This window comes from Daucus carota, chromosome 8, assembly GCF_001625215.2.
Source record: "Daucus carota subsp. sativus chromosome 8, DH1 v3.0, whole genome shotgun sequence".
Lineage (NCBI taxonomy): Eukaryota > Viridiplantae > Streptophyta > Magnoliopsida > Apiales > Apiaceae > Daucus > Daucus carota.
Window position 1 is genome coordinate 30,993,077 of NC_030388.2, and position 26,641 is coordinate 31,019,717.

Here is a 26,641-nt window from a genome sequence, read left to right on the forward strand (position 1 = left end):
TTATGTAAAGAATCAAGAGCTACTTATAAAAAGTTGATAATACTAGTTTTTGTTATGATTTCTACTTTTTCAAACACTTTAATCACTTATAAGTCTTAACTCAGTTTTAACTTTTACTCCACTTCTTTATTTTAAACCAGAAGTATTTATTTTAAACTGAACCAAACGGCCCCATAATATTTAAAATATTTGATTTCATTGATCCATATCGAGTGAACTAAAATAAAATTTAATTCATTCTGGTTCATAAAAAATATTTTGGTCCATCAAATATACATAATAGTCCGAACAGTATACAATATAAATTTATATATTACAAGTTATAATTATAATATCTAATTTGTAACTTTAAAAACATAAGACAAGACAAAGTGATCACTATTTATTCTGACCCGAACTTGAGACCTCCCGACTTGAAATCATGTTAAATATAAGGGTCTTTCTAATGTGCCCAAGAGCACGCAATAAATACTAACTTTGATGAGTTTGGTGGGTTTTTATTGGTGGACTTGGTGCAAATGCGGAGGGTCATCCATATTTATGATTGGAGGATCAATAAAAATGCACCATACTCATGAAAATCAGTGTTTAGTGTGTGCCCATGAGCACACCACAGAAAAACCGTAAATATAATCCTTAGATTCGAAATTCTAAAATTGTCATGTAATACACCAGTTTTGAGTTCATTATTCAGTTCAAGGAGTTTTCGAATCTTTAAATCCCAAAAAGGTTTGAGACCAGGAGGTACGCATTGAACTTTTGAGTGAAATTTCACATGGAGAAAGGCCAAATTCCCTGCATGAAGATTCTAAAAGGATGCCATTATTGATATGCATTTTCAAAAAGCTTATATTTTGCGAGAATCACGTATGGAGATGGAATACTGGAATAAAGTACAATGTGAAAGCAGATCGATGTCCTATCTTCTTCGTATGCTCGTCTCGTGACTCTTCGTGTGAATTATTCATTGTTTGTCGTCTGATTTTCCGATTTGCGGGGGAAAAAAATAATTTCATAGGTATTCAGAAACAACCCGGGTCAAATCCCGAGTCTTTTTCAAAAATCGGGTCAAGTTCCGAATTTCGAATCCGAAAATAAACTTAAATATACTGACTCGATTGCAACAACTTGGCTAATTCACAAACTCACCATAAGCCCCCAAAAGATCATGATTTGTTGGTGCAGTTGGTAATAGTACTTATACTTATAAATTGAATAAATATTCTCACTCTTCTCGATGTGGGACTGGGTTGTTACGAAACCCCCCCACTTAAATTCCTGACGTCCTCGTCAGGCCGAAACGGATAGCCCATAGGCCCAGATCGAACCTTTCGAGCCATTGTGGGATAATACCGGCTGGTTTCGTATCCCCGCCTCCGGATCTCTGTCCATTACGGGATGATACCATCAGCCTTCGTGTCCCCACCTCCGGCAACTTGACGAATCAAGCTTTCGATAACCTCGCTCTGATACCATAAGTAACAACCCGGGTCAAATCCCGAGTCTTTTTCAAAAATCGGATCAAGTCTCGAATTCCGAATCCGAAAATAAGCCCAAATATACTGACTCAATTGCAACAACTTGGGTAATTCACAAGCCCACTACAGGCCCCGAAAGATCATGATTTGTTGGTGCAGTTGGTTGTAGTACTTATGCTTATAAATTGAACAAATATTTTTACTCTTCTCGATGTGGGACTGGGGTGTTACGTAGGCGGAGAAAAATAAAAACAGATTTTCTGAGATGTGTGACAATCACTTTTAGGTTTAGTTGCAGATTTCTATTTTAAATTCCATTAAAATATCACCAGAAAATCCTTTTTAATGCATTTGTTTTTGTAGTTTGATTTTATTAAAGATAATTTATAATTGAGCCAATTACACTTTGTAACATAGGTTTGCTCCAAACGCAATTTAAAACTTGAACTTTAAAACGTGGCAATATGCACCCTACATTTAACATTTCCGCGCAAGTTGGAATCCCTAGTCACTATTCCGTCAAATTTGCCGTTAATTTTAACTGTTTGACAGATAACAGTGTATATATTAATATTATATTTTAACTGTTACTTTACCCCATGCGACCCCTCAAAAATTATGTATTATATTTTAAAATTATTTCCGAACACACACAACGATGTAAAAAAATTTAAAATCATTTTTAAAATATGTATCTAGGTTTAGAACCTGAAATTTTATTTTCTTTTACATAAACTTTGTAACATATTTTAAAATTTTAAAATAAATACATATTTTAAAAATTGTCACGACAAAATATAAGTAAAAATCAAATTGTCACTCTCACAGTTGCCTAGCTGTGATCCGTTAAATTTCTTTTGTCGTCTCAACTAATTCTAGAATTTTATATTCTCCTTAGCAAACACCATAACTTGTGAACCTGCGTAATAGCCTTTCTTTTAAGATGAGTTGCATTACTATAACGGGCGTTTGGTTCGCTTCGGGGAAACAGAATGAAATCCAGAAAGGGAAATGCAGAGAAAGGGAAGGAATGATCCTGAATTGTTTTATCTGTTTGGTTTTGTTGCAGAAACGGAATGGAAATTTGTGTGATTAATTTTATATTCATTTTATTTTAATATTATATAATTTCAAAAGAGTTAATGTATTCATATTTATAACAAGATAATTTATTTACATTCTTATAAATTAATATAGTTTATTTAACCATACTATTAATTTTTTAAAATAAATTAACATGTGAATTATGTCACAATTATATATTAACTGAAAAACTAAATTAAAAATTAATTTTAATTCTTAAAATTACTTTATATGATAATATTTTATTTTAATTGTTTAAAATATGAATTATAGCTCAAAATAGAAAAAAAATAGGAAAGGGAAACCAAATACTTAGTTGAGGGTGAGGAATGAGTTATCAGCATTATTGGGTAAACCTTCTACTAAAAAAGGGGAAAGGGAATGAAGATTTTTACAAAACAAACACGTACAAGGAGAATCAATCAAGCTGATTACCTTTCTCTTTCCTGAATACCCCTAACCAAACGGCCCCTAACAATCTTCGACGAACAATACTGATGAAGCCTCCCGGTGCATCTAGCAAAACAAATAGAGGCTAGCTGTTTATAGTCAAGATACTCCAACTCACTCAAATTCTAAAAATAGATATTACTCCCTCTATGTCAAAACGCTTTTCTCGTTTGATATATCGGTATTGTTCATAACATGTGATAAATTATTAATTTATGTCTAGTCTATAAAACTAATATAATTATGAATGATTTTGTTGGTTTCGTATTTATGAGTACTTCAATACAGTGATATTTTTTATATTTAATACTAATATGATATTATAGATATTAATGATCAAAAGTGTGGGTTGACAAACGCGACAAAGGGAAATAAGAAAAGTATTTTGGGACAGAGCGAGTACATATCAAAAATAAAATTATAAAAAATATATAGATTAATTTGCAAATGTAAACATGTTCAATCCACTATGAATACCTGAGAACTTAAAATATGTTGACTCATAATTTTCCATAACATAAGCCCATGGGCCCTATATTATTTTTGATTGCCCCATCATGAGCTCCGAGTCCATACTAAAATACCCCACAAAATAATTAGCGAGTCAAAGACGTCTCCGGAAGCTGCCCTCGTACTTTACTTATAAAAAGTCGAAATAATAATAAAAAATTACAAAATCAATCATTAATACATTTCCTAAACAACCCATTTATTACCCAAAAAACCCAACCTTATCCCCTCCATCGTGGTTACTTCCCCACCACGCACTCACAAACACCAAGGGCATTTTCGTCTTATTACAACCAATGGCAAAATCCGTAAATTTATCGAAAAACAAGGGTAAATGAATACGATACGCATATATAATAACGCCCTCGCTCGTTTTATATCGCCGCTCACTCTACCCTAATCACCTCGAAACTCACGAAACCCTGAAAACCTCTCTCGGCTGATATACATACAACGTTTTTGTGTCTATAGATTTCAGTTGTAAGTACTTGTTGAACCCATGTCTGTAAAACATGTGTTGGGTACATTTGTTTGGTGTTTAGTTGCATGTTGTTATGTTATGTAATAATCAAGATTTGTTTTACTAATTATTTTTTGTTTTGAATGTTTTTTTTGCAGGCGGATTCAGATTTTACCGGGGAAACGATCTGGGGAATTTATTTAATTGATTATTGTAAGTTTTTTTTCCATTTTGTTTGTCTTGTGTTTTTGAGATCTGGGTTTTTGTTGGATGATTTTGTTTGAATTGTGAATTATTGTTATTTTTGTTTTTATGATTTTGTTAGAATTGTTAGAATGTCTGCTTTATAATTGTTGAAAAGTTATATTCTTTTTCTTGATTCTTGGTTCATGAACAATGCTTTTAGAGATTGGAATGTTTATATATTGTTTTTATTCTTTGTGAGCCTTGTGTTTGTTAAATTTTGTCTATATGGTGGGCTGAATTTGTCAATGTAGATGATTATATTGACATATGTGAAGTAAAATGAAAGAACTAATTGCAATTGATATGTGTGGCCTTTTAAATTTTTTGGTGAAATTGATTTTTCTTTAATGTGGCTATTATATTGAGATTTTGATGGCCCTTAATTAACTAATGATTTGTTAAGATTATCTTTTGGTTCTGGTATCTAATTGGGCATTATTGAAGCCTTTTCATTTTGAGTAAAAACTAGAGTAGTTTTCTTGTAGTTTTTGCTTGACATAAATTATAATTGTGGAAAAGTAGCCGCCACGATAATTCCAAGTTGCTGGCTGGTGTAAATGACCAAGACTTGACAATGATTTGATGAATAATAAAATGTCTGCTAGCTAAGTAGCTACTTTAACAAGTAAAATTTGTGTATGCTTAACATTAACACATTATAATATTCCTATATTAGCTGTTAATCCGTGCTTTGTGTTCTTGTTGATTCAGTCAATTCTCTGTTATATTTTTCTTTGTTTATCTATGGTAAATCTTATGTTCTTACTTAAAGTTTCAGAGGGCTGATTTTGTTGTTCTGTTTGATTAATCTATCAGGCAAACTGAATGTTCTAATGGAGACAAAAGGTGGGAAAAAGTCTAGTAGTAGTAGTAGTAGTAAATCCTTGTTCTACGAAGCTCCCCTCGGATACAGCATTGAAGACGTCAGGCCAAACGGTGGAATCAAGAAGTTCAGATCTGCTGCATACTCCAACGTAAGTTTGGGATTACCAAATCAGAAACATATTTAGTTTTACTATTCCTGTTGATGTATTACATGTATTGATATTGTTTTTTTTTTCTTTGTGCAGTGTGCTCGCAAACCCTCCTGATATTCTTTAATCGAGCTTGTTTATCACGTCTGTTGACGTGAGTAGTTAGTTTTTATATTTGCAATTCAGTCTTTAATACCCTTCTCTCCTTTTCTTCTAGTATCGACCAATTTCTCGCTTGCTCTCTTTGTGGCTGTTCAAATTTTTCTGAAAACATGTCTTCCGAAGTTTCTGCCATTGGTTTCGAAGGTTTTGAAAAGAGGCTGGAAATATCGTTTTTCGAGCCAAGTTTCTTTGCTGACCCTGAAGGAAAGGGTTTACGTGTCCTTTCCAAAAACCAACTCGATGAGTTTTTAGGACCTGCTGAATGCACTATCGTTGCGTCATTGTCCAATGAGCATGTTGACTCCTACGTTCTCTCTGAGTCTAGCCTATTTGTTTATGCTTACAAGATAATCATAAAAACTTGCGGGACAACAAAATTGCTGAAGTCCATCCCACCAATCTTGAAGTTAGCTGATTCTCTTTCCCTCACAGTCCGATCTGTGAGGTATACTCGTGGGTGCTTCATTTTCCCAGGTGCTCAGTCCTACCCTCATCGTAGTTTCTCAGAGGAAGTTTCTGTCCTTGATAACTATTTTGGAAAACTTGGCTCAGGCAGCAAAGCTTACATTATGGGTGGTTCCGACAAACAACAGAAATGGCATGTTTACTCTGCCTGTGCTGCATCTACGCGCACTCTTGACCCGGTGTACACTATGGAAATGTGCATGACTTCTCTGAACAGGGACAAGGCTTCTGTTTTCTATAAAACCAATTCAAGCTCAGCCACTTCGATGACTGATAACTCTGGTATACGAGATATTCTTCCAAATTCCAGGATATGTGATTTTGAATTTGACCCCTGTGGTTATTCCATGAATGCTGTCGAGGGCCCTGCCGTCTCTACTATTCACATTACACCTGAAGATGGTTTCAGTTATTCAAGCTTTGAAGCTGTTGGATATGATCCAAAATCTGTTAATCTCAGTGACCTTGTTGCCAGGGTTCTTAACTGTTTCCAACCTGGGGAGTTCTCTATAGCTCTTCAAGCTGATATTGCATCTGAACTACTCGAAAAGACCAGCTCTGTACACGTCAAGGGCTATCGTGTGGAAGAGAAAACTTGCGAAGAGCTCGGAATGGATGGTTCCATCGTCTACCAGAAGTTCGTGAAGACAACCGAAAGATGTGAATCTCCTCGATCAGTCCTGAAATGCTGCTGGAAGGAGGAAGAGAAAGAAGAAAAGGAGTATCAATAAATTACGGGTTATTTCTCTCTATATTTATCGTCGTTTCCGTTTAATAAGTGAAGGCCATGGTATGGTGGGTGGCAGATTGCCATAGTTTTGGTTATTCACATTTCATTTCTTGTTGAGACTGCTATTTATTGATCTTTTCTGAAATTTCATTGTACCATGGATGCTGTTCTGCACCATTGGCTGGATTATTAATTATTGTTGGATTTATTTTGAGGTCTTGGATATCTTATTTCTTCAGTTTTTTCCTGTTCTTAATGTGGTGCAAAATCAGAATGAAATCAGTCTTTTCTTTACTTGGAAAAAGATGCCTATATCAATGGCTGCTATTAAGCTTGTGTCTAGTTGAAGTCAAGTTGCAGACAAAAATGGAAATTGCAATTTTGTTCTTTGACTGTTTAGCCAAAAAATCTGGAAACAGAATGATTCAAAGTTGCTTGAGCCTGATAGGGTGATTGGGGGACCATGGTTTAGGTACCATTGAGTCACCATCCTTGTTGAATTTGTTTTTATATTTTCTTGAGCATTGAACTTTCTGGAGTCTGAAGAAAATTACTTGCCTAGATAAAATAAAATCAACAATTATAAAATATTTTCATTGTATTATATTAGAGCATCTCCAACCTTACAAAATCTTTAGGTAAAAAATGAGTTGGCATACCTTATATTAAAAATATAGCCAAGCACACTCCAACCACATGAAACTGTTGTCTATAATTTTAGCTAACCTTCTATGAATGACTATATTATTACACATTATTTATTACCATATTAAACTGATGTATTCTATTTTAACAAACTAAAATATTAATAACATACTATTTTTAAAATATAGCCAACCAATATAGCTAACATTGTCGAAGCAAAATGTCTCACAGGTTCAGCAAAAATTTTTACATAATGTCTTACAGGTCCAATTTAGCCAACGATTTACATAACTAAATGTCTTTCTTTTTTCCTTTTATTATAAACTGCCGCCTTTTGCGCCCCTGACGAATATGCTATAGGAATATGTAGTAACAGGACAATTCGGAGTGGAAATGAGTCACAATATAGCTTCTCACAATATTATTATATAAATGGGTGGTGCAGAATCGGATGCTATAAAATGACTTTATGGTGATATTCTGTATAATGTACATCGAAGAAACTGGAGATTGGAGATGCATCCCAACCTCTAAAAAAATGTATTCTCACATGCAGCATATATTCTACTTTTGCCGGATAAGATGAACCATATCAAAAGATATTGATGTCCCTGATTAGAAATCGGAAATCGGAATTAATCAATCTTCTTACTAATTCAGGATTTATCAAATTTTTTAGTTAAATCAGAGTGTAAATGAAAAATTTATATATATAAAAATTGAAATTCAATCAGCAATTTATCTGAAAATTTTCAATAGATCAGGAGTTTAGAACGATGCCGGCACACCCAATTTACCGTCGAGAAAAGCTATGTAAGGAGACGTGCCTCGCAAGAACCTAACAAGTGTTTGACGAATAAGACTAGTGGTTAGTGAAATTGATGTTATTTTGATCTAGAGAAAATAATACAGTATTACTTTTGTGTATAAGTTACAAAAGCTGTTTTTCTTGAACTACATATTTGTATAATAATATTCTGCAATATAATAAAATAATTTACACATGCTTCGATATTTTTCTGCTAAATTTGTTCTGGTACCAAGTAACCATAACCAGTACTTCCCCAACCATCATAACTTTTTCAGCTTTCCACAACTTAGGGTGGGCATAATATTGATACTACTACTATAGAACATGATATCTCATCAATTGCAGAACCAAGGGGTAAATATATAAATCCCTATCGATAAAAAATTCTGTAGACTATAAATTTTTATGGTACAATAGAACCTCAAAGGCTCAAACAAGTACAACGGTTGTTTTTGTGTCTTATGTCTTGTTTAGAATCAAGAATTTCATCTTTTTCACTACAAGTCTCGCTCACTCATCTTTGATCCCCCGGCAAGAGCTGGATACAGATAGAGAGTACAACCCGACCTGGGGTCTCAGTGATAAGCAGACATCTCACTGTGTGAGCAGCTTCGAGTCGCACGACACTATCTTAACACGACCAACTGTCTCTGAGGAGTCCTCGTTCTTAAAGGTTGCATCTTGTAGGATGAAAGTCCAGACATTGTCGCAGAACCTGTAGGTGTGGAGATGTCCCTGATACATCGGCAAAAAGGTTTCTTAGAAATTTGTACTATATAAAGCAGAATTTGCACACTGGAAGTGAACTGACAAGGCAGGTCTAACTAACAAACTAAAAACAGTTACATCACAAAACGTACTGTAAAAGCATCTCTCCGACTCTCCCCAACCTAACACTATATTGTGTGTATCAGTCAGCCTGTATGGCTGTATCTGACAGTGGTAATAAATGGGTTGTTTAGAAAATGTATTAACAGTTCTCATAATTTTCAGCAGAGCCACTGTCAGATACAGGCTGACTGATACACACAATGGAACTTTTAAATGCAAGTCTGCAAGTAATAGTTGTGTATTGCCGGCCTAAAAAACAAACAGCAGAAACTTACTATAATCCTTCCAAATTATAATTATGGAAAGTGGAACAATCAGTTATATAACATGTCAGAAGCACTTCAGTTTCAGCTTAAAACTCAGTCTGATGTGTATAACTTTTCACATAATTCGCTACTCCGAATCAGATAGTTTGTCATATAACAGACAATAAAGACTTGATGGACAGAAGGTGAGTAACAAAGTCATAATTAATAGACAAGAATTAATTAAACTATTAACAAGTAACAGATTATGACTATTACAGAAATCAAGAAAACAAGTAGATAGATATTTGGTAATACGGGATGACAGTTGAGGGAAAAAAGGGAAATGCCTGAAATATTTTTAACCAACCAGCTAAGAAGCCTAATGGGGCGATGGCCCTGATAGGATTTCACTATTTCAGCACCTATTACTTTAAATGTAAATCCTCCTCGGCTACATTGTAACCGGCCATTGTTGCGAGAAATTTATTATTGAATCTCATTATAACATGTCGTAATTCCTCCTCGGCTACATTGTAACAAGCCATTATTGTAAGACATTTATTTATGCATCGCATTATGACATGCCTCACAGCTTAAAAGTTCTGATAACTTAAATTACAATAAAGCCTGATCACAAACATTGGTCCCTTGAATTTACCTTTTATTAGCTATACTATTCAGGACTCAGTTGCTCCCGTGCTTGCAAGCATTTCTGGCATATTTTATATGTAATAACTTGGACAACAATTACCAGCTTCTGTACAAAGGCTGCAAGTCCGCAACTATTCAACCTAAACATAATCTATATGCTGACTAAACATGCAGACCAAACAAAAAATATATATCGACACACACACACACACACACACACTACCTGGCATGCATATATTAGTGACATTTACGCTTAATCTTAACTCTTCCCAAGTTCCAAATATGGATGGTCATTCACATCTCCCACCATTATTAAAATGCTAAATCCCAAAATACCCCGTATATGGAAGTTATCTAAATGTTTATAGGTAGCTTACACATTTTACAGAATATCTTACGTGTATCAAACAATGTTAACATATATTACAGAGCAAAGGGCTATTAAATGTAAACAGCATTTGGCACATCTCTCCATTTACCTTGATAGTCACCTTGCTTTTAACTTGGCTATCCAGAGCTTCAGTCATTGACTGCCAACCAATACAGCATAAGCAGAAATTGGTAAATAATCTACAAAAAACAAATCAAGTGTGTATTCCTAGTGCAAACATGTTCATATAAAGGAATGGTAAATTAAAAGCTACTAAGCCGGCAAATTTGATGCAATCAGCAATGCCCGAAATACACGGCCTAAGTGTGTAAAAGGAATGTTAAAAGGAGATTCCAAACCTTATCAAACTGAACAAGGACTTGAATTGCGAGCTCAGGACTAAGGACTCCATTATCAACCATCTCATCCAATGTTTCAGTCAAACACATACCGATTGTTGACCTCCTGTAAAGCTCAAAAGTAGCCATTCTTCTTCTTAAGGATCTGCCAAAACAATACTTAGATCAATATTCTAAACTGACAGATCAACACAAAACTGGTAGACTGAATCATGCAATTACACAATTCTATATTACCACATATTCAATCACAAAAATATGCATATACATAATTGAGGATGAAAGCCAATAATATCCGATTTTGAGTATTGCGACAAAAACACAAATTTAAAATAAATGGCAAACATTATCCGATTGAAAACACATTTTGCAAAGAGGTATCAGTGATACGCATCTTAGAGTTGCGTATCATTCATATAGAAAACTTGATACGCACCTCAGAGTTGGGTATCCTTCATTTCAAAATTTTGATACGCATGCTCAGCTGGAGTATCATTTTATTTTGTTTTGTAGTACGCATTTGCAAAAGGAGTACCCCATTTACAAATGCGTATCTTAATCGTAAAAAACTCTGGTGCCTCCAAAATTTGTTATTTTCGTCAAATTTATCCAAATTTTATTATTTTTGTCGTTCACAAGACTATACAGGGATTGAAAGTAAAATATTAAGCTCATATACCTAGACTAAGATAACATTTAATTACACTACAACATAGGTTAACCTTGCTTCTTAACAACATATAGAAGGATCCAAAGCATCCATTAATTACTGTGTTGGTGACTATAGCTTCATTTATCAGATATATCGGATTTATTCATAAGAAAAGCCTTTAACATATGACAATTTCATTACTTCGATAAAGAGAACCATGGGGAAAATTAAGAGATTATGGTGCTCTCTGCACCAAATAGTTGTTGAGATGCATATTTGTATAGAGGTATTAACTTGATAAACATTTGACAGGTCAAGTAGAACTTCACAAATAAAGATTAGACAGTTCCATTCTGCCTTATGCGTAAAATAAATCAAACTAATCTATTTGTATCTACGACCATTTACCATATACAAAGCCCACTATTAACATTTCGAATATCCCCGCTCCTGAATCTCCATATTTTTAAAATTTTCTGAATTCCACAGCTATTTTTACAGCCTATTAATGTAATTTCATGTAGAGAGGCCACACAAACCATCATAAATAAACTTGAAATGAGAATATTGAACTTTATGTGAACAGCATATCAACCAGCTGAGAATATCATTAATAAAGGCAAGCATGCTGATCCTCTATTAAACCCATTTTCATAGAGATTTTATCAATTGCCAGTACATATTGCAAAGCTCGTAGAAATGTCTTTCTGTGTTTTTGGTCCTACGCAAAACCCAACACATGATATCTGCTGAAAAATGTCTAGGTATGTGCCAAGCAAAATACTCCACACTTCAATCTTGTGTATCGCTCGTAGAATATGATCCGAGAATAAGAAGCATGCAAAATTACCTTAACTCTTCCAAATTCTAATAACTGAGAGAATGGTTCAAATCAAATCAATAACATAGCAAATAAGATTAAAGCATAAAATCTCATTTTTACATCCTCAATCATCATTCAAGTCCCTCAACTTTCAAACCAGGATTTCCAGATGTACCGACATATCACATTATAATATGCATAAAGGCATTACAACATTAAATTACCAACCCATAATTCTACCGTTTCATCAAATCTAAAAATCTTGTGTCATAGCCATCAAAATAAATATAGAATTTAAAATACCTATAACATCAATAATTCGACCATTTGTAACGTATGTTTCCTATCCAAATCAATATAATATCTTATTACCTATAAACGGCAAGTCAGACAGTCAGTCTTAGTTCATGACTATCAAAATCAACATAGAATTTCACAATCACCTGTACAATTACTAACTCCACCATTTCTAACGTAATTTCCTATCCAAATCAATACAAAAATTACAATCACCTATAAACAACAAGTCAGTATTAGTTCATGATCATGACTATCAAAATCAACATAGAATTTCACAATCACCAATAAAAATTTTTTCTAACGTGTTTTTCCTATCCAAATCAATACAAAATCTTGCGATCGCCTATAAATGACAAGTCAATCTAAGTTCACCACCATCAAAATCACACACATTTCACTGTGGCCTCATTAGCAACCAAAAGCCACGAATCGAATATCGCAACAAATACAAAATCATCATTTCATCTAGCACACTACTACAAAATATAAATATACCGAAAACAAATACAAAAGCCACGATGATACAAAATCCACGTGTATACATAAACAGAAAGTGAAACTAGAATAAGACACGTTAATTGAATTGATAACACACGATAGATACAAAAAGAACGGAGATTACAGTTGAGAGCACTGGGAGAGATTAGAGAGAGATACAGGGAGAGAGAGAGAGGGAGGGAGAGAAGGAGAGGAAGAGAGAGAGAGATTACAGTTGCGAGCTCTGGGAGAGATTCGAGAGAGAGACGAGAGGAGGGAGAGTAATTTGGGGCTTTTATACCCTAGGTTTGTAGTTGGTGGTTTATATGCTGGTGAGATGAATAAGGGAAGAATGGATGAAAGGACGTTATTACCCTGACCTTTTTTCGGATAGCGAGGAGAAAAGAGGAATTTGCTAGTTCAGAGGTGACTGGGTTTGTCATAAAAATAAGAGAGATGGACTATGGGCTTATTGTACATAAGCCCAGTTTTTAGTTTCATTGGGTTTGAAGCCTAATTGGGCTTACAAAAGCAAGGGAATACAATGGACGGAGTTGGCTTATGCAAGTCCGTTTTTCACTAATTTTGTTTTTTCAAAATTAAAATAAATCTTTAATTTTATTTAACTTCTTAAATTTATTGGCGAAATCGAAACGAATTTGTAGTGGGGATTAGATCTCCGAGCATCTCTAAAAATCTCGTAGTTGGCTCTTAAATATTATATAAACAATTTGTCTCCTAGCAATTTAATATAAAGTTAAAAATGTAAACTCCAACAATATACTCCATATCTCTTCTTTATTTCATATCTTATTGATATTAGGCTCCACTATAAAAAAGTTAAGTGGAGGTAAATTGGAGGGAAAATATTTTTTATTGTGAAAAAATAAGTTAAGAACTATGTGATGGCTCTTAATTTTGAGGAGAGTAGAGAGAGTCCAAGAGGCTCTTACTGATTTAAAGAGCCAGTAAGAGTCTCTTGGAGCAATTTTTTCTTTATCCTCCTCAAATTTCAAGTTAAGAGCCTAAACGTAGAGTTTTTTGGAGATGCTCCAGCAGTGTCCCAAATAGGTTCCCTAAATATATAAATAAACAATTTAAATTCTGAAAATTAGGGATCCTATATTGATTGACAACTCCAACGATAATCTCTATTTGTGTTCCCTGTTATTATTATAGTATTAAATTCAAATTTTTTCGACAAAAAAATGACAAGAAAAATATTGGAAATAGTGTCCAAAAAATGAGAGTTAAATATTTAATCATTAAAAAATAAATGACGAATGAGTTGATCCTAAAATTTAGGGAATGAATAAAGACTCCGTTCAAATGAAATTTTATCCATATTTCTCAAAATTTTAACCGACATAATATCTAATCTGCTGGAGATGCTTTTAGGCCGTACATGAATTGCACTCAAATGAACTATGAGACTTTTTACGTTCAAAAAGATTATTATCTAATTTAAAAACACGTAAATATGTGGTCGAAAATTATAAAAAGAAAGCAAGAGCTGCTCAGAAAAATATAATTAAATAATTATTCTAAAATTCAACATCTTGTTTACGGGACTCCACTTATTAGTTCCGATTTACGATTTTACGATAGAGCTAACGGAATCAAGTTTGTGATTCGATTTTGTGGCGTAATCAGCTGTATGTGGAGTTGACCGTTAAGAATAGAATAACTTTTGAGCTCATTTACCATGCAATTACCATCCACTAAACGAATAAATTCTCCACTCTGCTAAATGCAGCAAATTGTATGCAACACGCAGCTCCCGAATCTTTATTCCTTACTGTCAGTTCCACTTCAAACTCCCGTGTCATGGTATAATTTGCTTATACAGTATGCAGATTTGTCCGAATGTTACTTATTATTTAAATACAAAACGATCCGATAAACCCTCCTGAAATATTTATAACTAAGTCCCCAATCTGCACCATATCTATACTGCTAAAGTTTCTGAATTTGGGTATGAGCTAAATTTATATGGACTCGAATCTAATAAACATGACATTAGGATAAAGGTTTGATCGGTGTTTGTCATGAACACATGCTAAGCGCTGAATCTGTTGTATTTATTTTGTTTTGATTGGTGAAATTTTTATATATGCAGAGAGTCCACAATTATTGATAAATAATAACCTATCAAAATGAGTAAATAAATTAAATTTGGTGCTTAGCACGTGGTAATGGACACATCACACACAATAGAAACATCGACAGAATAAATACTAATCCGTCCCTGCAGATAAACCAAGGTGATGGTGGTTTACAATTCACGTGTACTTGTGTCTGATGCTACTCTGAATACATTATTGATTATTCTCATGTATTTTACCCCCACCTCGAATTTTCACTTTAATCCAAGAGATCATTATTAAATGTCGAGACTGTGTAATATTTTGTCCAGATATCATCAAGATTAAACATCTGCAGCACCATAATTTCATCAGGTGGTTTAAACCATTATAGTGAACTCATGAACCGATATGGAGTATTGCATGCATGGCAGACTTTGTTTCTTTTCATGTTATTGTAAACTCACTCAATCTTTGACTGTATGCATGGTGGGAGATGAGTTCGTTTCTGGCCATCAGTTAGCCGTTTATAAGTCTGCACTTCTAGTCACCCCTGCTTTCCGGTTCTAAGATTTTAATTCTCGACATCCCGTAAAACTGACAAGAATATCGTTTTGACTTCATGTGTATATACTAAATCTGAACGCCACTCGAAATCAAGTTCTCAAGCCCCGGCAAATTACAAACAGTGCTAGAAATATTTCGTACTCATTTACTGTGGAAAAAATGCTATGCCACAAATATTTTGACAGTTATAATATAATATATGATCGTGAAGCCTTACTATTATTAGTATTTTGAGAGGAAACAGGTATTTACTGTTCCGTTCAAAAATGAGCTCCATAATATAAACCGATGCCGAGCTTGTTTGGACAAACGTAAAATTATGATCTATGATTTATCATGATTTAATGTGATAAATAATCAGTCTAGATTGTTTGTTTGGACAATTTTTTATTATAGATAACTTATAAGCTACTAAAATGATAATAATTTAGGAGCAATGTTAGGTACCCAAATTTTGTTTCCTATTTTTTTTTTCAAGTGACGTGGCAGACACATGACTAGTTTTAATTGGGTGGTTGATGTGCATACTAAGATCCCATTACAATTAGTGTGAGTTGAACCAATCAGATTTTGCCAAGTAGATATGGTCAAAGAATTTGGGAAGAGTTTTTGGGTATCAAGCATTTTCCTTATTTCAGTGTTGAAATTGATTTTTATTAAGAGGAATCATAAAAAAAGTGTATTAAAAAATATCTTTCCAACTTTTAAGTAAATTTCTTACTTATTTCTAAGTTTAATCCAACTTCTGATTTATTATACAGATAAAATATTTGAATTTGAAATTGAAAATAACTTAAAAATCAGAGTTAAAAATTCAGGCGCACACACAGACACAGGTGAAGAAACGAATAAGAATCCAAGTTCTCACCTTGAAAGACCGAACTATACTGTCCTTTACTAAAGGGGGACAAACTATGGTGGCATTATTTTTTTGGGTACTTATAAATACGTTGCATTTGCAAAATTTGCATGCATCTTTAAAAAAGTTGGCAATATATTATACAACCATAATAGATACTTCACAATGAAAAAGCAAGCACAAATTTCTCAAGACACGATTCTCCAAGCAAATGCATGATTGGAAGAATTTGCTTTTGAGTTCCTCTAGATTGAACTAATATGCTTTTTCTCAAATATAATTATTCTTGTCTCTCTACCACTTTTCTGAGCAATGTGACAGGCAGCATGGTAGTGTATGCTCTCAACTTTACTACCAAGTCCCCTTGTCTTTTACATCTTGTGTGACCCCTACATTGCAGAAAGAGTTCTTTTTAGCAGAAGGGCAGGGAAAATTAGTGGAAAAAATTATATATTTTGGATTTTTATTTACAGAAATAGTTAAAGATTTTGTATTTCTTCAGTCTGGTTGGTTTCAGAAGGTTTGTTTAGAGCTATGGGAAGAAAAAGGGAGGAGGGTGGTCTCTGGTGTGTAGGGTTTCTCAGTCTGTGGATTCTTGCAAGCTCTTCTCCAGCATATAGAAATGTTAATCCTGAAGGTAATTTTTTTTTTTTGGTATGATCTTGTAGCAAGTGATTTTTCTAGAGAAATTCGTAAAAATATTCATGTTTTCAAAACTATGGTCGAATTGTAATTGAGATTGCGATGCTGGTTGAAAACAGTTGATTTTCATCTTAATAGAGTTGCAAACAAGTTGCATATATGATTGCATCGTATTTTCTCTTTTTTATTTTTCATGTAAAAATACAGATTCAAGTTGTTATTAATCATTTGATAGAGTATTTTTGAAAGAAAAAAAATTGCAACTTGAATATTTTTGGAAAACCCAATTTTTAGGGGTTTTTTTGACTTTATAGAATGATTTTGAAAATAATAATAATAATATGCAGTGCAAGCTCTGGTAGATATCAAGGAGAAGTTGCAGGATCCTCATGGTGTTTTAGGCAAATGGGATGGTACTTTTGCAGATCCATGTACTTGGACATTTGTTACTTGTTCATCTAATGGTCCAGTCATTAGCCTGTATGTTTTTTCCCCTTGATTTACTCTAAATTCAGTGTTATTTGAAGTGATTTGTTTTTAAGTACACAGAAATGTAGAGTTTTTATAGTTGTTGAATTTGCAGAGTGTCCTCAAGCCAGGGTTTATCTGGTACTCTTTCACCAAGCATTGCCAACTTGACAAATCTTCAGACACTGTGAGTGTCTTATACTGTGTGTGTGTGTGTGTGTGTTTGAGAAGATTATAATGGTGAATCACTGAATTAATTTTTTTCACCAGGCTGTTGCAGAATAATCGAATATCTGGGAAACTTCCATCTGAACTTGGAGAGCTGACTAAACTTCAAACACTTGATCTTTCTCACAATCTCTACAGTGGTGAAATTCCAGCTTCTATAGCAGAGCTTAAAAGCCTCCATTATCTGTAAGCTAGCAAAAACCTGCATTCGAATACATGGAACTTCTTTTTTTTTATATCAAGTTTGAGTTAAATTTTTCGAGTTGTACCTTGTAACAGGCGGCTCAATAATAACAGTCTCTCTGGTACAATTCCTTTGTCTATGGCTAGCATGACTAATCTTACATTTTTGTAAGTCTTCTACTTCAAACGAAACTTAATCAAGTTACTGCAGTTTGTACTTAAGCTTTTATGATAACTGATGATCGTTGCATCTAAATTTCGTGTAACAGAGATTTGTCTTACAATAACTTGAGTGGTCCTGTGCCAAAGTTTCTTGCCAAAACTGTCAAGTAAGACTCTTCAAAAAATTCAGTTCAGTTTTTCTTTAAACGAAACAGACGAAGATTAATTGATCGCTCTTTGTCCACGCTTATTTTTCAAACAGCATTATGGGGAACCCCATGATTTGTGCCACAGGAAAAGAGAAAGGATGCAATGAGAAAAAGCCAATGACCCTCTACTCGGATAATCAACAAGGTAATGAGCTGAACTGTCTGCGTTTCATGAGTAAATTAAGTTAATCTTTTAATCACGATTATCTTAATCCATTCCATGACATTTTAGTGACCTGAAGCTTGTATGTTTTTTAAGGATCTCAATCTTCCGGAAGATCTAAAAGCCAGAAGATTGCAGTAGCAATTGGGTCGAGCCTCGGGTGCATCTGCCTACTTTTTGTTATATTTGGTTTTCTTCTTTGGAGGAGGCAAAGGCATAATCAACAAATATTCTATGAAATAAATGGTTGGTACTACTAAAAAAATTCAGACTTGCAATTTTGAAGTGTGATTCTTTTATAGAACTATTTTCTGTTTGAAATTTCAGAACAATATCGCCAAGAAGTATCGCTTGGAAACCTGAGAAGGTTCCAGTTTAGAGAACTTCAGGTTGCCACCCGCAACTTCAGCAGCAAGAACATTATTGGTAAAGGTGGTTTCGGAATAGTCTACAAAGGGCACCTGCAAGATGGAACAATTGTAGCTGTAAAAAGGTTAAAAGACGGAAATGCAGTAGGAGGTGAGACTCAGTTTCAAACAGAAGTTGAGATGATCAGCTTAGCTGTTCATAGAAATCTTCTCCGGCTCTATGGCTTCTGTATGACCGCAACAGAAAGGCTTTTAGTGTACCCTTACATGTCCAATGGAAGTGTTGCATTTCGTCTCAAAGGTTAGTCCTTTTATACCACATCAGCTAAACTGTAATAGTATAATTTATTCTTGAATTTTGTCACTTCTTGCAGCAAAACCTGCCTTGACCTGGGGAACGAGGAAACATATAGCAATGGGAGCTGCAAGGGGTTTACTGTACCTCCACGAGCAATGTGATCCGAAAATAATTCACAGGGATGTAAAGGCCGCAAATATATTGCTTGATGATTATTGTGAAGCTGTGGTAGGAGATTTCGGGTTAGCAAAACTCTTAGATCACACTGATTCACATGTCACAACTGCAGTCCGGGGTACAGTAGGCCATATAGCTCCCGAGTATCTTTCAACTGGACAGTCATCAGAGAAAACAGATGTTTTCGGGTTTGGAATTCTTCTACTAGAATTAATCACAGGCCAAAGGGCTCTTGAATTCGGAAAAACAGCAAGCCAGAAAGGAGCCATGCTTGATTGGGTAAGACAAACAAAAAAGAAATTTTCATTTTGCTAAATTTGTTAAGCTTTAACCTTGAGGTTAATCTTTCCAGCCTTCGTGTAGGCATGTGTGCGTGAGTATCAGGGTAAGGCTCCCTGTCAAAACCGCAAACTTGATAAAAAATGCCAGGGGAACCTCTGACATATTTTAGCGGCATTGGATTGCAGGTTAAGAAGATTCATCATGAAAAGAAGTTTGATATGCTAGTAGACAAGGACCTAAAGAACAATTACGACAGAATAGAGCTAGAGGAAATCGTAAAAGTAGCGTTATTGTGTACACAAAATCTCCCAAATCACAGACCAAAGATGTCCGAAGTGGTTCGTATGCTAGAAGGAGACGGGCTAGCAGAGAAATGGGAAGCTGCTCAGAGAGCTGAGGAAACCAGGTGCAGAGCCAATGATTTTTCTTCGTCGCATCAATTCTCGAATCTTAATGATAACTCTGTATTGGTTGTTCAAGAAATGGAGCTCTCAGGACCAAGGTGATATAGTTACTAACTATACAAGAAATTAAATTTGCAGCAAAATATATACTGTGCTTAAGAGGGCTTGTTTGTATATGCATGGATACATAGCTTGAATCTGTATATTCGATTTGTCCTAGTATGTTATTGTACAGTATGAATATTTCAATACATCCGGGGTTGTAGCACCGTACAAAATTATGTTCTTAAGATACTAATGTTAAGGTTAAGTGACCTATTCTTCCCGACACCGTGAGATGCTGGGAGGAGGGCTTACGAGGAATATATATAATTCTAATCGCATGAATGTGACCTCTGGTACCACATTACCATGTTAACAATCATTTCTTCCAAATTTCAAGATATTGGGAGGAGAGCTTACCAGAATCATATATTATTTTAACCGTTAAAGGCTAAAGACTGATTGATGTGAGCACGATTGGATAGCCCAAGTGGTGGGCTTATCCTCTTGTCCCGGGACACCCGTGTTCGACTCTGGCTCACCTCAAGAAAAAAAAAAGACTAATCAATGTCAAATATTTTGTTCAAAAACAAATTTTTCTAAAAATAAATTATAAAATTATACTTTATAAAAGCCTTAAAATGCGTGTTAAGTAATAAAAAAAAACTGTATACAAATGAGAGGGAGATGAGTATCTCCTGCAAATTATTGTTCCCAAGATTTGCATCACTATCATTGGCTTATTCCTGCACAAAAAGTTCCAAGTCCCTTGTACCTTTGTCACCTAGACAAACACTAGCTTGAGAATCAATCTGAAATATTCTTATTTGTCACCATGATGACAGTAGTTGAATTTGCTTTAAGTAGCTGAAGGTATGGTCTACAAGACTAATGTTTAACTGTATGTTGGTGAAAGCTTGAACAAAGACTTCACACTACGGATATGAGCAAAAATCGAACCGAAAATCGAAATTGAATCTAAAATCATAAAAATCACACCAATTAAAACCGCATTAAATTAAAACCGAACCGAATTTCACACAGAATACACAGAATAATAGTTGATGCACCTCACTTTCCGTAAATAGGGATTAAACTAGAGTTAAATTTCATAATTCATCGAATCTCCCCAACTGTGACTCTGGAGAGAAGCATAAAACAAACACCATTGTTCAAGGAGCCTGATTATACCAGGCCTGTAGAACTAGATAACCAGTACAAGGGTCTAAGTTGCATATATGACCACGAAACCTCTTAGAAAGGGTATTGAAGGAAAGAGCGGTTCACAGCCAGGTAACAAAATGACTTTCAAGGTAAATGTCAAGATCAAGGACACCAGACCTCGTATGTTTGTCCTCACCATCACTCTTAATACTAAGTTCCAGACCAGGTAAGATCAGTGTTGCGCGGATCGTGGTTCGATCTGAAGCGTGATACGAGCACGGGTACATGGAACGCCAGTTTATGCATATCACATTATAATATGCATAAAAGCATTATGACATTATTTTACCAACCAATAATTTTAGCATTTCATCAAATCTAGAACTCTTGTGTCATAACTATCAAAATTAACATAAATTTCATCTAAGCACACTACTACAAAATATAAACACGAATCAAATATCGAAACACATATAAAATCATCATTTCATCTGGCACATTACTACAAAATATAAACACACTGATACCAAATACCAAAGCCACGATAATACGAAATCCACGTGTATACATAAACAGAAAGTGACATTGGAATATAATTAGGCTCTGATCATAAGATTCAATATTTTCCTTTAAAAAAAAAAGATTCAATATTTTGATGATTTCCGATTTTTATAAGGCTCACTGAGATGTATGGTTCGATTTTGTGGTGTAATCAATTCTATGTGGAGTTGACTATTGAGAATAGAATAACTTTTGAGCTCATTTACCATCCACTAAGCGAATAAATTCTCCACTCTCACTAATGCAGTGTATGCAACACACAACTCTGAAATCTTTATTCATTTCTGAGTAAAATACATTTTTATCAATTTCTGACTTTAATGCTTATTTCTAATTTTAATTCAAATTATAATTTATTATAAAATTTTAATATAAAATTGAAAATAATCTAAAATTCGGATATAAAAACCTAGACAAACATGTTCGTTGACCAAGAAACGAATAAGAGTACAAGTTTTCACCTTAAAAGACCGAACTATAGTCTTTTGCTAAGGCGGACAAACTATGGTGGCATTATTTTTATTTTTTTTTTGTCATATTATGGTGGCATTATTGGTATTTACTATTATAAATAGTTTGCATTTGCATTATTTGCATGCATCTTTAAAAAAGTTGGCAATATATTATACAACCATAATTGACAGTGGACAATGAAAAAGCAAGCAAAAATTTCTCAAGACACGATTCTCCGAGCAAATGCACGATTCAAAGAATTTGCTTTTGAGTTCCTCTAAATGGGTTGACAATTTTTCAAATCGGGTTCGGTCGAGTTCACAGTCGCGGGTCAAAATTTATTATCCGATCTGCGCTACCTGCAAGTAGTTGAATCGAACTCGACTCAACCAATAATATTTATTAATAAATAAATTTTTAGACAATAAATAAATGTTATTTTAATTCAAATAAATTATTAATTTAATTATTTTTTGTTACATTTAATTAACAAATATTATAAAAATAATATAGATGTATGTATTTTACATAATTATATATAAAATTTATATTATATATTAATTTTCGGTTGATTTCAGATCAATTTCAGATAACCGAAAATGACTCATTTTTCTCAGGTTGATTTAGAGAACCCAAACTCGAAAAACACCGACCCGAATTCGTAATTTACGGGTCGAATTCGTATCGGGTCTAATAGCAAACCCTGCCTCCAGATTGAACTAATATGCTTTTTCTCAAATATAAATTCTTGTCTCTCTACCACTTCTCTGAGCAATGTGGCAGGCAGCATGGTAGTGTATGCTCTTAACTTTACTACCAAGCCCCCTTGTCTTTTACATCTTATGTGACCTCTACATTGCAGAAAGAGTTCTTTTTAGCAGAAGGGCCGGGAAAATTAGTGAAAATAATTATTTATTCGAGTTTGTATTTACACAAATAGCTAAAGATTTTGTATTTCTTCAGTCTGGTTGGTTTCAGAAGGTTTGTTTAGAGCTATGGGAAGAAAAAGAGAGGAGGGTGGTCTCTGGCGTGTAGGATTTCTCAGACTGTGGATTCTTGCAAGCTCTATTCCAGCATCCAGAAGTGCTAATCCTGAAGGTAATTTTTTTTGGTCTGACCTTGTAGCATGTAATTTTTTAGGAAAATTTGTAAAAGTATTTATGTTTTCAAACTTATCTTAAAAATATGGTCGAAATTACAAATGACATTCCAACTCCGGTTGAAAACAGTTGATTTTCATGTTACTGGAATTACAAACAGGGGCGGACCCATAGACTTGGCTATGAGTTCCCAGGCACCCACTCAACTTCCTGTCGAAGTGTAATTATAAGATAAATTTCAGTTAAAAATTAATTTAAAATTTAGCCACTAATATATTTACCAAACTCATAATTTACCTCAATAATTCAGAAATCTTATTAACTATTGGGCGACTGGTATTCGAAATAATTTAAAATCTTGTATTTATTAAGAAATTTGTATAAATATATAATTTTTAGTTTCCGGTGTTCTTTAAATTAACATTTAATATTAATATCAAAAATTTAAATATTAATATTTAATTAAATATTTATTATTTATATTAATAAAATAAAATAAGGAACCCACTGGAAAAAATTTCTAGGTCCGCCACTGATTACAAACGAAATTACATATATGTTGTCCCGTATGTTTGAAAGAAAATTGCAACTTGCGCGTATTTTTGGAAAAAACAATTTTTGTAAGATATTTTTTTTTTGACTTCATAGAATGATTTTGAAATATAATAATAATCCCCAGTGCTAGCTCTGGTGGAGATCAAGGAGAAGTTGCAGGACCCTCATGGTGTTTTAGGCAAATGGGATAGTACTTTGTCAGATCCATGTACTTGGACATTTGTTACTTGCTCATCTGATAGCCTAGTCATTGGCCTGTATGTTTTTTCCCTTGATTTACTCTAAATTCAGTGTTATTTATAGTGATTTGTTTTTAAGTACATAGAAACGTAGAGTTTTCACAGTTGTTGAAATTGCAGAGTGTCCTCAAGCCAGGGTTTATCTGGTACTCTTTCACCAAGCATTGCCAACTTGACAAATCTTCAGACACTGTGAGTGTTTCATACTCCGTGTGTGTGTGTGTTTTAGAAGATTATTATGGTGAATTACTGAATTGTAATTTTTTTCACCAGGCTGTTGCACAATAATCGAATGTCGGGGAAACTTCCATCTGAACTTGGAGAGCTGACTAAACTTCAAACACTTGATCTTTCTAACAATCTCTACAGTGGTGAAATTCCATTTTCTATAGCAGAGCTTAAAAGCCTCCATCATCTGTAAGCTAGCAAAAACCTGCATTCAAATACATGGAACTTCTTTTTTTTTTTATATATCAAGTTTGAGTTAAATTTGCTGTACCTTGTAACAGGCGGCTCAATAATAACAGTCTTTCTGGTACAATTCCTTTGTCTATGGCTAACATGACTAATCTTACCTTTTTGTAAGTCTTCTACTTCAAATGAAACTTAATCAAGTTACTGCAGTTTGTACTTAACTTATAAATGATAACTGCATGTATAATCATTGCATTTAAATTTTGTGTAACAGAGATTTGTCTTACAATAACTTGAGTGGTCCTGTGCCGAAGTTTCTTGCTAAAACTGTCAAGTAAGACTCTTCAAAAAATTCAATTAATATTTTCTTTAAACAAAACAGACGAAGATTAATTGATCGCTCTTTGTCCATGCTTATCTTTCATACAGCATTATGGGGAACCCGATGATTTGTGCCACAGGAAAAGAGAAAGGCTGCAATGAAAAAAAGCCAGTGACCCTCTACTCGGATAATCAACAAGGTAATGATCTGAACTGTCTGTTATCATGAATTCTAATGTAATCACAATTATGTTAACTTATGACATATATAGTGACCTGCATCTTGTATGTTTTTTAAGGTTCTCAATCTTTCGGAAGATCTAAAAGCCAGAAGATTGCATTAGCAATTGGTTCAAGCCTCGGATGCATCTGCCTACTTCTTGTTATATTTGGTTTTCTTCTTTGGAGGAGGCAAAGGAATAATTAACAAATACTCTATAAAATAAATGGTTGGTACTACTTTAAAAAAAACAAACCAGACTTGCAATTTTGAAGTGTAATTCTTTTATAGAACTATTTTTTGGTTGAAATTCAGTTTCAAACAGAAGTTGAGATGATCAGTTTAGCTGTTCATCGAAATCTTCTCCGCCTCTATGGCTTCTGTAGGACCGCAACAGAAAGGCTTTCAGTGTACCCTTGCATGTCCAATGGAAGTGTTGCATTTCGTCTCCAAGGTAGGTAACATTATATAGAAGTCCTTTTATACCACATCAGCTAAATTGTAATAGTATAATTATTCTTGAATGTTGTCATTTCTTGCAGCAAAACCTGCCTTGACCTGGGGAACGAGGAAACATATAGCAATGGGGGCTGCAAGGGGTTTACGGTACCTCCACGAGCAATGTGATCCAAAAATTATTCACAGGGATGTAAAGGCCACAAATATATTGCTTGATGACTATTGTGAAGCTGTGGTAGGAGATTTCGGGTTAGCAAAACTCTTAGATCACACCGATTCACATGTCACAACTGCAGTCCGGGGTACAGTAGGCCATATAGCTCCCGAGTATCTTTCAACTGGACAGTCATCAGAGAAAACAGATGTTTCCGGGTTTGGAATTCTTCTACTAGAATTAATCACAGGCCAAAGGGCTCTTGAATTCGGAAAAACAGCAAGCCAGAAAGGAGCCATGCTTGATTGGGTAAGACAAAGAAACATAAATTTTCATTTTGCTAAATTTGTTAAGCTTTAACCTTGAGGTTGATTATTGAAGCCTCCGTAAAGGCATGTGTGCGTGAGTACAAGGGTTTACCCTCCCTGTCAAAAACCGCAAACATGATATAAAAAAATGCCAGGGGAACCTCTGACTTACATTTTTAGCGGCATTGGATTGCAGGTTAAGAAGATTCATCATGAAAAGAAGTTTAATATGCTAGTAGACAAGGACCTAAAAAACAATTACGACAGAATAGAGGTAGAGGAGATAGTAAAAGTGGCGTTATTGTGTACACAAAATCTCCCAAATCACAGACCAAAGATGTCCGAAGTGGTTCGTATGCTAGAAGGAGACGGGCTACCAGAAATGGGAAGCTGCTCAGAGAGCTGAGGAAACCAGGCGCAGGGCCAATGATTTTTCTTCGTCGCGTCAATTCTCAAATCTTCATGATAACTCTGTATTGCTTGTTCAAGAAATGGAGCTCTCAGGACCAAGGTGATATAGTTACTAACTATACAAGAAATTAAATTAGCAGCAAAAATATTGTGCCTAAGAGGGCTTGTTTGTATGCATAGGATACATAGCTTGAATTTGTATATTCAATTTGTGCTAGTATGTTATTGTATAGTATCAATATTTCAATACATCCCGGGGTTGTAGCATTGTACAAATTATGTTCTTAAGATACTTTTCATGTTCTTTTCTGACACATTTTAAGACTGAGACAAGGCTCGGCACGTATTTTAAGAATGCACTTGTGTATATATTTTACGTATTCCAAGGATGCACTTGTATATATATGTTTGGGAGGCTCGG

At 34.3% G+C, this 26,641-nt stretch overlaps 3 protein-coding genes and 1 pseudogene across 4 annotated transcripts; 3 read left to right on the forward strand and 1 right to left on the reverse strand.

Moving 5' to 3' along the window:
• Positions 1–5,303: 5,303 nt before the first annotated feature.
• Positions 5,304–6,809, forward strand: LOC108199615 (S-adenosylmethionine decarboxylase proenzyme). Its single transcript, XM_064082651.1, has one exon. It carries the CDS (start codon positions 5,474–5,476, stop codon positions 6,557–6,559), a length of 1,086 nt encoding a protein of 361 aa, XP_063938721.1. The 5' UTR covers positions 5,304–5,473; the 3' UTR covers positions 6,560–6,809.
• Positions 6,810–8,353: 1,544 nt separating this feature from the next.
• LOC108197807 (transcription initiation factor IIA subunit 2-like) lies at positions 8,354–13,078 on the reverse strand. Its single transcript, XM_017365514.2, has 4 exons — positions 12,959–13,078; positions 10,474–10,618; positions 10,224–10,274; positions 8,354–8,749 (listed from the first exon to the last, which is right to left on the reverse strand). Exons 2-4 carry the CDS (start codon positions 10,600–10,602, stop codon positions 8,609–8,611), a joined length of 321 nt encoding a protein of 106 aa, XP_017221003.1. The 5' UTR covers positions 10,603–10,618; positions 12,959–13,078; the 3' UTR covers positions 8,354–8,608.
• Positions 13,079–16,414: 3,336 nt separating this feature from the next.
• LOC108197294 (protein NSP-INTERACTING KINASE 2) lies at positions 16,415–20,097 on the forward strand. Of its 2 annotated transcripts, none has more exons than XM_064083343.1 (11): positions 16,415–16,872; positions 17,225–17,357; positions 17,461–17,532; positions 17,616–17,759; positions 17,853–17,924; positions 18,026–18,085; positions 18,181–18,272; positions 18,387–18,536; positions 18,618–18,959; positions 19,033–19,407; positions 19,589–19,717. In XM_064083343.1, the coding sequence occupies exons 1-11, from the start codon at positions 16,770–16,772 to the stop codon at positions 19,603–19,605; spliced, it is 1,560 nt and encodes a 519-aa protein (XP_063939413.1). In that variant the 5' UTR covers positions 16,415–16,769; the 3' UTR covers positions 19,606–19,717. The 2 variants fall into 2 exon arrangements, with proteins under 2 accessions (XP_063939413.1, XP_017220361.1); XM_017364872.2 differs by having other exon boundaries at positions 16,420–16,872; positions 19,033–19,412; positions 19,601–20,097.
• A 2,700-nt stretch (positions 20,098–22,797) lies between these two features.
• LOC108197332 (protein NSP-INTERACTING KINASE 2-like) lies at positions 22,798–26,512 on the forward strand (annotated as a pseudogene).
• The last annotated feature ends 129 nt before the right edge of the window (positions 26,513–26,641 follow it).

Excerpts from the sequence above, each read along its gene's own strand:
- LOC108199615 (XM_064082651.1), top strand. The coding sequence starts at position 5,474 with ATGTCTTCCGAAGTTTCTGCCATTGGTTTCGAAGGTTTTGAAAAGAGG.
- LOC108197807 (XM_017365514.2), bottom strand. The coding sequence starts at position 10,602 with ATGGCTACTTTTGAGCTTTACAGGAGGTCAACAATCGGTATGTGTTTG. Across the intron at positions 10,275-10,473 it reads TCCTTGTTCAGTTTGATAAG|TCAATGACTGAAGCTCTGGA; the intron begins GTTTGGAATCTC and ends ATTGGTTGGCAG. Across the intron at positions 8,750-10,223 it reads AAAGCAAGGTGACTATCAAG|GGACATCTCCACACCTACAG; the intron begins GTAAATGGAGAG and ends CCGATGTATCAG.
- LOC108197294 (XM_017364872.2), top strand. The coding sequence starts at position 16,770 with ATGGGAAGAAAAAGGGAGGAGGGTGGTCTCTGGTGTGTAGGGTTTCTC. Across the intron at positions 17,760-17,852 it reads CTTAAAAGCCTCCATTATCT|GCGGCTCAATAATAACAGTC; the intron begins GTAAGCTAGCAA and ends ACCTTGTAACAG. Across the intron at positions 17,925-18,025 it reads ATGACTAATCTTACATTTTT|AGATTTGTCTTACAATAACT; the intron begins GTAAGTCTTCTA and ends TTCGTGTAACAG.